The following is a 16,983-nucleotide window of genomic DNA, read 5'->3' on the forward strand; positions in this document are numbered from 1 at the left end:
CTGGCAAGTGCTCTATTGCTGAGCTAGATTGCCTTCTCTAAAAATGGTAAATTTTTAAAGAAAGAACAATGGGAAATGGCGAGTGACTTTCCATTTGCCTAGTGCCACAGTGCCTTTCTGCTCAGAGGACTGAGAGCTATAGAGGAGTAGAACTTTGCTCACAATAAAATTTAGGGAGTGAATTTAGAAACTCAGATATGTGACATGACAGAAAAATGGTGCCTTATTTACCTTCTACGAGTCATGCTACTAGAATACAATTTTCAAGTTACCCTTTCTAAACTATTAGAAGGCACTTTCTTTTCAAATGATTTTTATAAGAAATAATATGGCAGTAACTACAATTTATCCAACTGTCTTTCTTTCTTTCTTTCTTTCTTTCTTTCTTTCTTTCTTTCTTTCTTTCTTTCTTTCTTTCTTTCTTTCTCTCTCTCTCTTTCTGTAAATCTTTGAAACACAACACAGTTATTTTTCATGTTAAGGTCACAGTGACAGCTCAGATCATTGCTTCATTTTAGTTTTGGTGGGTATCTGAAAATGATGTATGCATCTTTATCCATACATCTATGTGAAAATGTGTCCAGTACATTATTCCTTGTGTGCCTACAAAGGGATCTGCCCTTTTATTTATATACCTGGCTGTGTGTAATGGTATATGTTTGTTTCTTTGCAGATAACTATGGTGAAAGGAGTTTCTGCAATCAGGAGAGTCATCATCTGTCAATATTCAAATGTAGTAGGGTGAAGAATAGCTTAAGTACCTGGTCTCCAGTGGTATGTTACTGTTCAAGACCCAGCTGTTATGCAGATGAACTGAATCCTGTGTGCTGGTTGGAGGAGCAGGAGCAGCTGGGCTGGGCTGGCTGCGGGTAGTCATTGATCTTCTTTGTAGAGAGTCCACTGTAGGAGGTGGTTTCCTGGCACAGGTGCAGGCATGTGGAGGAGGTGGCGGTGGTGGGAGGGGTCTGAAGGTGAACTGGTTGTGTGGGCTGCTTTGAATGTCTAAAATTGAGAGAAGAAAAACAGAAAATAAAAACTTACTCTCCTACTTTGGGAACACAGCATGACAGACCTACTGGGCTTTCAGATAATGTAACCTGTGGGGTGGGAGAAAAGTTTGAAGTTCATCTGTAAAGACGTCACTTAAAAAAGCACATCCAGCAAGCATATGAAATGTAAAACATCCATGGTTGCATTTATGTGTAAATTCTTCAGGAATATAGAAGCTAAAAGTAATGAGGCCACCTCACACAATTTGTCATCAAGGAGATATACGGCTACAGAATGGAAGGGGCATGATTTCCATCCGTTGCAAAAAAAAAAAAATCACATTTCTGAAAATACTAGTGAGAGGCACAAATTTGTTGTGAGGAGAAATCATTCTGTACTTCAAATAAAAATATAAGGCCACCTTCTGACTTACCTCAGGAAAGGATGTTAGCCTGCCTACACAGGAGTAAATCCATACTTCAGAAAAATACTTCACAAGTGTGTAACTCAACTGTGTGGAACTAATCTCTTCATAAACCCAACATCTCCTTGTAAAAAGTAGGCTAAGGGGACTTTGTTCTGGTTGCTATACACATTTCCATGGCCATGCAAAGGGAAGTCTGAACACCTTGTCTTTTGCTACACCCTTTTAGGAGCTCTGCTATGTTAGAATACCCTAGGCAGCAATGGAAAGATATTTTTTTTTCCTGCTTGTTTGCAGAGGGGGCAGATAGGGAAAGAAGTCCTCAGACTCCTGATGTTGCTGTTGTTTGGTCGTTTTCCATTGCTGTCTGGACAGGCACATATCAAGAAAGTTAGTTAGAATCTGGCCCAGGAGAAATACCCCAATTAAAGCCCTTTGAAAAGAAATCACTATTGTAACAGATAGTTTTTCCTCTTCCACAGGAGAAACATAATAGATGTCAAATATAGCTTGTAACACCAGCACGTTCTGGATAAACTTTGTAGATGGTACAGCTTTGTCCCACCTCCCCAATGACAGAATTGAAAAGCAGAAAAATGCCAGAGGCTTTCTCTGCCTAACAGAGGGCTCAGCTGGTGTGTTCTGAGGCCCACTTTGCAGGGACTGATCAGAGGAAAAAAATCACTTCTTTCAATCCTTCCACTTCAGACATGAATTTTAAAGACATTGGCTTGGTTTTTCATATTAAAAAAAGAAAAATGCTATCCCAGGAGCAAAAGTATGACAAATTCTTGGTTGAATTTTCTAGTACACGTGGTTCCCCTTTTAAATAAACTCAACATATGAAAATCTGAATTGCACAAAAGGCAGATAGGGTAAAGAGTGAAGATTATGTTATTTATAGATTCCTCTAGGAGTTCAGTTATCTTTATATACTTAAAGCAATCCGTAAAATTCCTAAACTACCCTAGGACTCTCTGTTCAACACCAAACCTATAAATCCCAAAACGTCATCACTAGTACCTAACATTTCTTTAATATTTTAAAATGTTTGCATCCTTATTCATAATCACATAGACAGAAATATGATTTGCATTTTTTTGGACTCAAGGAGGCATAACATGCTAGTAGATTCTCTCATTTTTCAGATGGGAAAGTTGTCTAGGAACCAAATCAAATTAGTAGTTTAACATGAATAGAACTCACATATGATTCTTTGACCAGTACCATGGTACAGATATGGCTAATATAGTTTTTTTTTTCCTTATGATTCACAGACATAAAATCTTGTACATTTTCTAAATGTTTCATTTATGATTATGTGTCTGCTTACTTCCTAAGTTACTATAACTTCTAAAACACAGAATGAAAGGTAGTGGATGGCAAAATGTTATAAAATAGCACAGGCTTTGGAGGAATTTCAAACTTGGCTTGGAGTTCAGTTTCTTTCATACCTAAACTTGAACCTGTCACTTACAATATGTCTATTATATCTAATATAATATCCTTTTGATGAATTTGGCTGCTAAAAGATGGAGATGAAGATAGTATGCTGATGACTATATGCTGACTGTAGTAGAAGAAGATGTTAAGAATGTGAAGAATACAGAGTCTGTAGTCTGCCTTCAGATGATGAACGGAAGGCCCTGGAGAGTTGAAATGACATGCCCAGTCACGCACTACCTTAGTTTCTTTTCCTTTTGATATGATAAAAATATTCTGACAAAAGCAACTTCAAGGAGAAATGTTTTATTTTAACTGACAATTGTAGTGGTTTTCATAGAAATGCCTTCACCCAAGATTCATGAGTTTGAATGCTTGGCCCATAGAGAGTGGCACTATTAGGAGATATGGCCTTGTTGGAGTAGGTTCAGCCTTGTTGGAGGAAGTATGTCACTGTCGGGGTGGTCTTTGAGGTCTCCTATGTTCAAGCTATAGTCAGTGTGGAACACAGTCTCCTTCTGCAGTCTTTGAATCAAAATGTAGAACTCTGGGTTCCTTCTTCAGCACAGTGTCTGCCTGTATGTTGTCATCGTTCCTGTCATAATGATAATGGACCGAACCTCTGAAACTGTAAGCCAGCCCCAGTAAAATATTTTCCTTTATAAGAGTTGCTATAGTCACAATGTCCCCTCACAGCAATGAAACCCTCACTAAGGCTCAGTTCAAAGGACAATCTACTATAGTGGGGAAGTCAAGGGAGCAGAAGCTTGTTGCAGTTGATCATATCACATCCACAATTGGAAAACAGAGATGACTGAATGTGAGCTATTGCTTAGCTTGCTTTCTTGATCTTATACAGTTTGCAGTTCTGTGCCTTGGGGATTAAGACGACTTTCCCCACATCAATCAACGTGCAACCAAAATTATTCCCCATAGTCAAGACCAGAGGCTTATCTCCAAGATGAGTCTAGTGTCTATCAAGTTGAAAATTGACACTGCCCATCACAATAAACTGTTATAAAATCGCCTGTGTGGTGATTCATTATTCAGTACTTTTTCTATTACATTAATTTGGAAAATGAAGGTGACTCTTTTCTATAATTTTAACATTTACTGTTCTTAATAAAAGTTTAGCCTTTGAGGTTGATATACTATGGTATTTATTTGATAGAACACACGTTTTGCCTTTTCTCTAAGAATATGTATTTCTTAGTGAATTGTCATATTCAAATTCTCTTTTATGTCAGAAACCATGGAGTACAGTACTGGTATAAAGCAAGGTCCCAAAGGATTTTGATTCATTCATGGGCCCTAAAGAATTTCCTGTAGTGTTTTCTTTGGTTATCATCCTGATGCATATCTACTGAATATCTAGTTGATTGCTCATAGACAGGTATGTTTCTTCATTGAAAGTCTTTTCTTAGGACCCTGGGGAAGAACAATACTATGCGAATGGAAGCATTTTAAGCAATTCTCTCACAATGTGTCAAGAGGAATACTGTCACAGTACAGATTTGGCATCCAAAATCACGTATAAGAAACATTTAATGATGTAGAGAAAGAGAAGCCATTGTGGTTTTTCACAGCCAGAGGAAGTTTTATTTCAGAGTTCAAGTTTAGAATACCTCTAAACAAACACTTGATATTTACTATCCTATGCCATACTTTCTTTAAGGAAGTCATTCAAAAGAAAGTTGCCATTCAGTAGTGTTGTACAAAATAAAAATCAATCAAGATAATCTACTTTTATGTATATATATATATATATATATACACATATATATATATATATACATTACTATATATTATACTTCTATTGCAGGTAGAATTGTTATGTACAGTAATCATAATTATATATGTGTATATTGATACATGTGCATACATGCATAATTAAATATGCATATTTACTCATATGCATATAACAATGAATTTTACTATCTATTTTTATTCCCATATTTCAAATGCAGAGTCTTTCATAATGCTAATATTTTCTTTAAATGCTTTCACAGTTTTGGAATGTTATACTTAATTTCTTACATGCAGACCTTAACCCTTATGAAATACAAATGGTCTCATACTCATTTTTCTTTTTCTTTTTCTTTTTATCACCTCAGGAAAAAGATGGAGAATGCACTTGTTCCCTCCAAGTAAAGCAATTTAATTCTTGGGCTCCATGAAATGGGATTTCCCAACATTAAACAGTAATGAAAAATACATTAGTGTTCAGTGTTAGGAGCTATAGAGCACTAATTCTGTCAGGTTTGGAGTCGTATGCATGCACTTCCAAATGTTTTTGGCAACCGTACAGTCCAGTGCCCAAGTGAAAGAAGCAAAATTGGGAGCTATGGGGGGTTACACAAATATCAATGTTCAAACACAGTTCTAAAGCTTTCTAAAAGTAAATTAAGTTTTCAAATGGCAAGGTCTAATTCATATAATATATGTGGAAATGAACCAATTTCAGGTGTGAGGTCCTAAAATAACTGGGTAAAATAATTTCTCAGTGGGGAAATCACTCTAAACTGTAGATCCAAGATATTTTACATGTGGCAGGGTTGTTGGTAGAAGTATATGCTTTTAAAGAGTACTTCCTTTTTCTCTATAAGGAAAGAAGTTGGCATGCATCTTCTCCAACTGATTTTGCAGATGATGCTTAATACGGATTACTGTTGTATAAACTTTCAGCAGAAATTACAATACCTCTCTCAGATGTCTTGCCTTTTATATTTCATTAACATTGAGTTCTGCTAAAAGGCATTGCATTCATTTTTTAAAATGTATTATACTATGGAAATCAACGTTGAAATTCTTTAAAAATTATGTTGGAGAGTGTGATAGTGAATGTAAATTTTTAGCTTGACAAGAGCTAGAATCATTGAAAAGACAAGCACGTGGAAAATCTGTGAAGAGATATTAAGTTAACCGGGACAGTGGTGAACCATTCTAGCTGTAGTAGGTACCATTTCCTAGGCTCAGACCCTCTTCTTCATGAAAAGCAGAGATGGAACTGAGCTAAATTATTCATTGTTCTATAATTATTGACCTTGGAAGTAGTTCTATAATTATTGACCTTGGAAGTAATGTACCCAGTCACCTTCTACTTGTACTGCTATGCCTTCCTTGTTATATTAAACTGTACCCCCAGGACCTGTAAGACAACAATTCTTTTCTAATTTGTTTCTGTCCAATATTTTGTCATGGTAACAGAAGAACTAATACAGAATATAATACTCCCTAAACTATCAATGATATATTTAAAGAAAGAGACTTAGTAAGAGTGATAGTAGAGTTTTATACATATTGGTAATTAACAAATAGATGAATGCCAAACCAAGTATGATATTTTACTTTCAAAAATATTTGAAATCTGTTTGTGAAAATGGGTGTTAGAGGGTTGCAAACATTGAGTAATTAGAACTCTTCAGAGCTCCCAGGGATTAATCACTAACCAAAGAGTACACATGAACCTGTCCATGGCTCCCACTATATATGTAGCAGAGGATTGCCTCATCTGGCATCAATGGGAGGGGAGGTGCTTGGACCTGTGGAGGCTTGAGGAGGGGAGTGCTGGAGAGGGGAGATGGGCTGGGTGATTGGGTGGAGGAGCACCCTCATAGAGGCAAAGGGGAGGGGAATGAGGTAGGAAGTTCATGGGGGGAGGGGGCAGTGAAGGGAATAACATTTGAAATTTAAACAATAAAATGATTAATAATTTTTGGTATTTTTGGTTTTTTGCAAGAAAACAGAGTGGACAAGTATAGTTTATCCTTTCTCTGGATGAACCAAAACATCTTTAATATTAATGTGACTGTAATTCTTTCTTAAAAGATTAATAAATTTTATATTGTATATATGGGTATTCTCTCTTAATGTATGTTTGAGTGCCACCATGTAACTGCTGCCCACATGGGCAAGAAGAGTGTATTAGATCCTCTGGAACTGGAGTGACAGATGGTTATATGTGGGTGATGGCAACGAAACCTGGGTCCTCTGCAAGAGCCAACAACTGATTTTAACTGCCAAGCCATCTCCTCAGCCTCTATTGTAACCTATAGGTTGTACACACACACACACACACACACACACACACACACACACAATCACCTGTTAAACAATCAAGTGGTTTGAGGAGAAAAATGAATTCTATTAGAGAGATAGCCTAGGAGATGCTGAAATGGATGAGGAAAGGCTCAAGAGGCTTTAACATAACAAATATAACGATGCACATAAGAACTAAGTAAAAAGAGTTCATGGATTTGAACAATAGGGTATACAGGATGGTTCAGAGAGAAAAGAGAAGGGAGAAATGTAATCGTGTTATAATCTCAAAAAGTGCAAATGTTTATGTATGTGTATGGCCATGTTGCTGAGGCAGATCCAAGCAACAATAGAAAGAGCAGCTGAAGAGAAATGGAGAATTCACAATTAAGGTGGATTACTGGAGGAGAAGCCTCACAGAAGTTCTGGGGCTAGGCTACCAATAAATTATAATGCTCTGAATTGTACATGAGTTTAGTTTGGTACTGTATCAGTGAACTAGGCATGCTCCCACAGCTCTCTGACACCATTCAGTGTCTCTGAGATGGCAAAATGTACCTCTTTGAAGACTTTGTATTATCCTCTTGTTAAGCCATCAAGTAAAGTAGTATTCAGAGTTAATTTTTGTTAGTTGTGTTGTCATAACTACTAGGTGTAAAGGTCAATGCTGAAAGGATCTCCCATTTGAGACGATTAGGCTGAAACTCATATGTTACATGTAACTCTCTTATGCTTACATTCGAAGCGAGAGATCAACCTTCAGAAAGTTTCTATGTCTCCTTCACTTCCTTTTTTTTGTTATTTCATGGGCGTTACAAGAAAAACAATCCACAAAGCAGCATGCCTCGAGCCCAATTGTTCCTGACTTCGCTGAGATGTGCACTGGAATGCCTTTACTTAGTCAAATTACCCAACCTTAGGCATAATAGTCAATGTTTCTGCCTATAAGTGGCTTGTTTGCTAAGACAATCAATTCTTCAATTCAGATTATGATGAGTAAACTAGGACTTTACCAGCAAGAAGAAGGAGAGAACTCTAGTAAATGTTGTTTTGCTTAAATTACTGTAGTAGTAAAATTACCTAATTTTCACTGCTGTGAATCTTTGCTTGTATTTTAGACTAATTTGACAATTTTAAACATTTGAGTCGTGTGTATGTGTGTGTGTGTGTGTGTGTGTGCGCGCGCGCGCGTGCACGCGCGCTGGGAAGGCAGTGTTAAATCCCTGGAGCTAGAGCTAACAAGTGTTTGAAACGTGCCTGATGTGGCCTGTAGAAGCCACAAGTCTTAACAGATGAGCTCCTCATTTCCCCAAATTGGCAGTTCTATATTTTTATTTTTTCTATTGTTTTTAATTATATCATTCATTCAATTTTACCAAAACTTCCTATTCTTGCTCTCTTTCAAACTCATGTCACTTTCTTTCTTTTAATTGTTGCTACTTGCATATCTATCTATCTATCTATCTATCTATCTATCTATCTATCTATCTATCTATCTATGTATCTATACACACACATACATCCATACTAAATATAATCTGCTCAGTCTATACAGTGTTATTTGAATGTATGTCTCCAGGGGTGATCATTTAATATTAAATAGCCAATTGGTTTGATTTTCCTTAAAGAAACCTATTTCCTCCCACTCTTAGCACTCTTCTTAGTTTCCTGTAGTTCTTTTGGCATGGTTCAAACCTCTTTTCCTATTTATTTAAGCATGTTTATTAGAGCCAAAGCATTTGTTACACTAAGAAATTATCCTTTATGTAAGCAGAATTGTAAAAAGCAAACAAACAAACATGGTTTATTGTATAATTTGGAATTTCAAATATCACTATATATTAATATATGATAATAAAATTAAAATAAGTACTCATATGTCCTTAATGGAAACTGTCATCCAGTATATACCATAGAACAAGAAATAGGTAATTGGCATATTTTATAGTATGCTAACATTGATTCTTTGGCTTCCACTTTTAGCTAGTGAAGTATACCATAAAGAAAATATAAAAAAGTAATCATCTATGGATGTTTAATATTTACTTTACACTGAAATTAAAGTTACATGTAGGTATGTAAGTTATTTCAGCCCAAAGATCATTATTTATTGAAAAGCTACTAATGGAAAGTCCTGAATTAAGTGTCAGTGTATCATTTAATACATTAATAACAGATATTCTAGAATTTTACGGTTTTCATTTTCAGGGCTTCATTTATATTGCACTGTTATAAATGGTCACCTTATATTTGCTCAGAAAGCAATGCATAAAAATTATTGCAGTGTTATTTGTGAAAACAGAATTTAGAACACTGAAGCACAAATCAGGAACTTTGGTTTTATTTTGCTTAACACCTTAGTGTCAAATAAACACTGTGAAAAGGAACTGAATCCAGGCAGCATGTCTCCTCTCCATCTTACCTTCCTGGTATTTAATGTCAGAAGTTCTAAGGTATCATATATTAATTGATTAGAGCGTCCTATAATAATAGTAACAGAAATAAAAACAGCAACATTAGCTACAAAAATAAAAAGATGAGTCTATGAAATATGAACAAAACCTAGAGAGCAGGGAAGCCTAGAGAGGATTTTTATCATTACCCAAAGTCCTCAAAAGCCAAAGAAAACGTTCTGGTTCTAAATCCTACTGCCAACCATCAATTCCTACATATTAAATGAAAACCTATTGCTGTACTCTGCAGTCCCACCTTAAACACAATTTTAGGGACAAAGAATACCAGTTGAAAGGAGTAAGTTGAGTTTTGTGAAGGAATTCTGGCATGACATTATTTTGGGGAACAGTGAATAGGCTTCCATCTTGTAAAATGGGACCATATGGCACAATTATATGAATATATATAAGTTCTGAAAGGATTTTCTTCTCATTGCTTAACTCTCTCTCTCTCTCTCACCCCCCCACACAAACACAAACACACACATACACAGACACACACACACAGACACCCTTGATTTCCTATTGTGAACTCAGGGAATACATCCCTTTTGATTTGGATTTGAATAATCATTATGATTCTCCTGTCTAGCCTGTCTTTGTATTATTTTTTTATTTTCAAAAGGAATTCATTTGAACAAATTTAAATCTTTAAGATTTTAATTCAACCATTTTGTCAAAAAATAGCAAGTGTTTGTGCAGAGTGTTTTATGATGCCTAATAACTTACTTGCCTGCATTTTCCCTTTTTACTAGCTGTTTTCTCAATGTGTGGACATAGTTTATATCTGAAAAATATCTTTTACCTGAAATGTCATTTGATTAATTCTCTCAACATAAATTTTATTTGTCTCTTTCAACATTTTTGATAAGAGATTATATTGAGATATTTTCTGAGATGTCAACTTGAGGATCTATGAAACTCTATTACAAAGCTATCTTACAAGCATTGCTTGTGGTAAGCTCTGCATTTTTAACTTGCTTTATTTTTCTTTCAATATCTGATTCTTCCCTTCAATTACATTATTGCTAATCTCCACAGATACTCCTTCAAATTAACTGGTTCTTCAAAGAGATACAATATCTTAGATGGATATCATCCAGAATCCAAAAATGTTGACATAAATCCTTTTGTAGCAATAGATTTCTACATGCATCTTCAAGCCATATATACATTGTTTGGAGAATTCACTAACTGAAAGACAGCTAATGAAGTAATAAGGAAACAGCTCAGTTAGGAAACATACTTATGTAGATGCTTCCCTTACTGGATCAAGTGAAAAATGTTCGTTCATCAAAATGAGCAAATTAGTAGAATATTCTACTATAATATTCAATGTGGATTGAAAACTATATTGGACAGCTCCTACCATTGAGATTAATGGAATGCATAGATAAATAGAAGTTTTTCAAACTAGACAATAGGTCAAATGAAAAAATGGCTCATCTCAAGGGGAAGAAAATCAGATTATATACACAGAAGGAAAAGTAAGAATGTGTTTTGAAAACATTATGAATGTATTATGCTGATAACAATACTAGTCATTATCCTAGAAATAAAAAATTCATGGTAGTTATTGGTAAGTTTCATTCAAGCAAGTCTCATGAACAAGTTAATTTTAACTTAGGCTAATTTAAATATAATTTGAGAAAATATCCAAGGGAGGGGGGAGAAGCATTGTGCTGATGGTGTGTGAGATGTTAAGAGGAACATAACATTAGACATATTACTTATGTGAAGTAGTTTCTAAAAGAGAATTCTAGGATCTTAACTCAGTGGCTGAGTGCATACATGCTCTTTCCTGAATGTCTAAATTTGCATAGACCACACAGGGATTTAAGTTCATGGATGGTCCTGATGATAACCTGGATTGGATTCAACTTTGCTTTTGCTTTGGTTTATTGTTGAGTGTCAAAAAAACTCATTGTGAAGACAGAAATCAAATCAGGATTCAGTTGTGTACATGGATCCCTTTTACATCCCTTGTACTCTATAAAGTCAAGCTCTCACTCACATTAATATGTTTTTACATCAGCATACAATAACATAAAATTATGTGTTTGATGTTGTGTGTACTCTTAGCCTCACTGGTATTTGGAAACTGTAATATAAATCATGATTGTGATTTTCAGGATGTCATGTCACTCAAGCTTATTGTTTAGCTCTTTGATCTTCAAATCTATGCCAACATTATGGAAACTTGTCTCATCAGAAAACAGAACACAGAGCCCAAGTATGCTCCATTTATCTAGCTAAATATGTATATTGGCATGTTTGATCATAGTCTAAAATAGGATCTCCTAGTTATAAAAACTCACCTATAGGTCAAGACCTATAGATGTAGAGAGTACAAACTCAAGGGTAATATATTATTGAACAAATATCTGTCTTTAAAAGGAGGAGTAAAACCTTAATAGTGTCCTATTATTACTTGTGACCATTAATACAAATTATCAAAAAGGAAAAGATAAGCAGAAACTGACCTAATTAGTTGTGGAATACTTGCACATTGATGCAGAATGAAGAAATAAACACTTTGGTTTCAGTTTTTTTTTTTTTTTTTTTTTTTTTAAGTAAAGTGGATTAAGTATACCATGAGAGGGGACAGGCCTCTTCCGGCCGGACCAGCACCAGGGTAGCTAGAGCTCAGGATCAGCTGACACCCGCCAGCTACCCACGACCCCCGCCACAGGATTTTGAGACTGCTGGTGAGTGGAACAAAGCTTCTGCTCCAGTCCAATCACGTGGGACCTGAGGCTGCTTTGGTTGGGGAGGCAGAAATCCGGCCTGAGTAGGGCCACGAGCCTCTTCAGGTCAGAAAAGCGCCGGGGTAGCTAGGGCACAGGGTCGGCTGACACTCACCAGCTACCCACAACACCCGCCACAGGATCTTAAGACTTCTGGTGAGTGGAACACAGCTTCTGCTCCAATCTTTAAACAGTGACAACGACAACAACTAACCCCAGAGATTACCAGATGGTGAAAGGTAAACGTAATAATCTTACTAACAGAAACCAAGACCACTCACCATCATCAGAACCCAGCACTCCAACTTCGCCCAGTCCAGGGCACCCCAACACACCGGAAAAGCTAGACACGGATCTAAAAGCATATCTCATGATGATGGTAGAGGACTTCAAGAAGGACTTTAATAACACACTTAAAGAAATACAAAGGAACACTGGTAAACAGGTAGAAGACAGTAAAGAGGAAGCACAAAAATCCCTTAAAGAATTGCAGGAGAACACTGCTAAAGAGTTACAAATCCTTAAAGAAAAACAGGATAACATAATCAAACAGGTAGAAGTCCTTACAGAAAAACAGGAAAACACATCCAAACAGATGATGGAAATGAACAAAACCATACTAGACCTAAAAAGGGAAGTAGACACAATAAAGAAAACCCAAAATGAGGCAACACTGGAGATAGAAACCCTAGGAAAGAAATCTGGAACCATAGATACGAGCATCAGCAACAGAATACAAGAGATGGAAGAGAGAATCTCAGGTGCAGAAGATTCCATAGAGAACATCGGCACAACAACCAAGGAAAATGTAAAATGCAAAAAGATCCTAACTCAAAACATCCAAGAAATACAGGACACAATGAGAAGACCAAACCTACGGATAATAGGAGTGGATGAGAATGAAGATTTTCAACTCAAAGGACCAGCAAACATCTTCAACAAAATTATAGAAGAAAACTTCCCAAATCTAAAGAAAGAGATGCCCATGAACATACAAGAAGCCTACAGAACTCCAAATAGACTGGACCAGAAAAGAAATACCTCCCGACACATAATAATCAGAACAACAAATGCTCTAAATAAAGATAGAATACTAAAAGCAGTAAGAGAAAAAGGCCAAGTAACATATAAAGGCAAACCTATCAGAATTACACCAGATTTCTCACCAGAGACTATGAAAGCCAGAAGATCCTGGACGGATGTTATACAGACACTAAAAGAACACAAACTCCAGCCCAGGCTACTATACCAAGCCAAACTCTCAATTAACATAGATGGAGAAACCAAAGTATTCCAGGACAAAACCAAACTCACACATTATCTCTCCACGAATCCAGCCCTTCAAAGGATAATAACAGAAAAAAACCAATACAAGGACAGGAACCACGCCCTAGAAACAACAAGAAGGTAATCCCTCAACAAACCTAAAAGAAGACAGCCACAAGAACAGAATGCCAACTTTAACAACAAAAATAACAGCAAACAACAATTACTTTTCCTTAATATCTCTTAATATCAATGGACTCAACTCCCCGATAAAAAGACATAGACTAACAAACTGGCTACACAAACAAGACCCTACATTTTGCTGCTTACAGGAAACTCATCTCAGAGAAAAAGATAGACACTACCTCAGAATGAAAGGCTGGAAAACAATTTTCCAAGCAAATGGTATGAAGAAACAAGCTGGAGTAGCCATTCTAATATCTGATAAGATTGACTTCCAACCCAAAGTCATTAAAAAAGACAGGGAGGGACACTTCATACTCATCAAAGGTAAAACCCTCCAAGAGGAACTATCAATCCTGAATATCTATGCTCCAAATACAAAGGCAGCCACATTCATTAAAGAAACTTTAGTAAATCTCAAAGCACACATTGCACCTCATACAATAATAGTGGGAGACTTCAACACACCACTTTCACCAATGGACAGATCATGGAAACAGAAACTAAACAGGGACACAGTGAAACTAACAGAAATTATGAATCAAATGGATCTGGCAGATATCTACAGAACATTCTATCCTAAAACAAAAGGATATACCTTCTTTACAGCACCTCATGGTACCTTCTCCAAAACTGACCACATAATTGGTCACAAAACAGGCCTCAACAGATACAAAAATATTGAAATTTTCCCATGCATCCTATCAGATCACCATGGACTAAGGCTGATCTTCAATAACAAAATAAATAATAGAAAGCCAACCTTCACGTGGAAACTGAACAACACTCTTCTCAATGATACCTTGGTCAAGGAAGGAATAAAGAAAGAAATTAAGGACTTTTTAGAGTTCAATGAAAATGAAGCCACAACATACCCAAACTTATGGGATGCAATGAAAGCATTTCTAAGAGGAAAACTCATAGCTCTGAGTGCCTCCAAAAGGAAACTAGAGAGAGCACACTTTAGCAGCTTGACAACATACCTAAAAGCACTAGAACAAAAGGAAGCAAATTCACCCAAGAGGAGTAGAAGGCAGGAAATAATCAAACTCAGGGGCGAAATCAACCAAGTGGAAACAAGAAGAACTATTCAAAGAATCAACCAATCAAGGAGCTGATTCTTTGAGAAAATCAACAAGATAGATAAACCCTTAGCCAGACTCACTAGAGGGCACAGGGAAAGCATCCTAATTAACAAAATCAGAAATGAAAAAGGATACATAACAACAGATCCTGAAGACATCCAAAACACCATCAGATCCTTCTACCAAAGGCTATACTCAACAAAACTGGAGAACCTGGATGAAATGGAGAAGTTCCTAGACAGATACCAGGTACCAAAGTTGAATCAAGATCAGGTTAATGATCTAAGCAGCCCTATATGCCCCAAAGAAATAGAAGCAGTCATTAATAGTCTCCCAACTAAAAAAAGCCCAGGACCAGATGGGTTTAGTGCAGAGTTCTATCAGACCTTCAAAGAAGATCTAATCCCAGTTCTTCACAAACTATTCCACAAAATAGAAACAGAAGGTACTCTACCCAACTCATTCTATGAAGCCACAATTACTCTGATACCTAAACCACAAAAAGACCCAATAAAGATAGAAAACTTCAGACCAATATCCCTTATGAATATTGATGCAAAAATCCTCAATAAAGTTCTTGCTAACCGAATCCAAGAACACATCAAAACAATCATCCATCCTGACCAAGTAGGTTTCATCCCAGGGATGCAGGGATGGTTCAATATACGGAAATCCATTAACGTAATCCAGTATATAAACAAACTCAAAGACAAAAACCACATGGTCATCTCGTTAGATGCGGAAAAAGCATTTGACAAGATCCAACACCCATTCATGATAAAAGTCTTGGAAAGATCAGGAATTCAAGGCCCATACTTAAACATGATAAAAGCAATCTACAGCAAACCAGTAGCCAACATCAAAGTAAATGGTGAGAAGCTTGAAGCAATCCCTCTAAAATCAGGGACTAGACAAGGCTGTCCACTTTCTCCCTACCTATTCAACATAGTACTTGAAGTCCTAGCCAGAGCAATTCGACAACAAAAGGAGATCAAAGGGATACAAATTGGAAAAGATGAAGTCAAAATATCACTTTTTGCAGATGATATGATAGTAAATATAAGTGACCCTAAAAATTCCACCAGAGAACTCCTAAGCCTGATAAACAGCTTCGGTGAAGTAGCTGGATATAAAATTAACTCAAACAAATCAATGGCCTTTCTCTACACAAAGAATAAACAGGCTGAGAAAGAAATTAGGGAAACAACACCCTTCTCAATAGTCACAAATAATATAAAATATCTTGGCTTGACTCTAACTAAGGAAGTGAAAGATCTGTATAATAAAAACTTCAAGTCTCTGAAGAAAGAAATTCTAGAAGATCTCAGAAGATGGAAAGATCTCCCATGCTCATGGATTGGCAGGATCAACATTGTAAAAATGGCTATCTTGCCAAAAGCAATCTACAGATTCAATGCAATCCCCATCAAAATTCCAACTCAATTCTTCAACGAATTAGAAAGTGCAATCTGCAAATTCATCTGGAATAACAAAAAACCTAGGATAGCAAAAACTCTTCTCAAGGATAAAAGAACCTCTGGTGGAATCACCATGCCGGACCTAAAGCTCTACTACAGAGCAATTGTTATAAAAACTGCATGGTACTGGTATAGTGACAGACAAATAGAGCAATCGAATAGAATTGAAGACCCAGAAATGAACCCACACACCTACGGTCACTTGATCTTCGTCAAGGGAGCTAAAACCATCCAGTGGAAGAAAGACAGCATTTTCAACAAATGGTGCTGGCACAACTGGTTGTTAACATGTAGAAGAATGCGAATCGATCCACTCCTATCTCCTTGTACTAAGGTCAAGTCTAAGTGGATCAAGGAACTTCACATAAAACCAGAGACACTGAAACTTATAGAGGAGAAAGTGGGGAAAAGCCTTGAAGATATGGGCACAGGGGAAAAATTCTTGAATAGAACAGTAATGACTTGTGCTGTAAGATCGAGAATTGACAAGTGGGACCTCATGAAACTGCAAAGCTTCTGCAAGGCTAAAGACACCATCAATAAGACAAAAAAACCACCAACAGATTGGGAAAGGATCTTCACCTATCCTAAATCAGATAAGGGACTAATATCCAATATATATAAAGAACTCAAGAAGGTGGACTCCAGAAAGTCAAATAACCCCATTAAAAAATGGGGCTCAGAACTGAACAAAGAATTCTCACCTGAGGAATACCGAATGGCAGAGAAGCACCTGAAAAAATGTTCAATATCCTTAATCATCAGGGAAATGCAAATCAAAACAACCCTGAGATTCCACCTCACACCAGTCAGAATGGCTAAGATCAAAAATTCAGGTGACAGCAGATGCTGGCGAGGATGTGGAGAAAGAGGAAC

At 36.6% G+C, this 16,983-nt stretch overlaps 1 protein-coding gene across 2 annotated transcripts in view; it reads right to left on the minus strand.

Annotated features, from left to right (window-relative positions):
- Tenm1 (teneurin transmembrane protein 1) overlaps positions 1-16,983 on the minus strand; it is an 889,421-nt gene that overhangs the window by 389,849 nt on the left and 482,589 nt on the right. For both annotated transcript variants that reach the window (XM_029473263.2, XM_029473264.2), the window contains one exon: positions 762-1,002. In XM_029473263.2, coding sequence (XP_029329123.1) covers positions 762-1,002 — 241 coding nt within the window. The remainder of the gene's footprint in view (positions 1-761; positions 1,003-16,983) is intronic.

The sequence above is a fragment of the Mus caroli genome, unplaced genomic scaffold (assembly GCF_978045245.1).
Source record: "Mus caroli unplaced genomic scaffold, Mus_caroli_1 scaffold_5, whole genome shotgun sequence".
Lineage (NCBI taxonomy): Eukaryota > Metazoa > Chordata > Mammalia > Rodentia > Muridae > Mus > Mus caroli.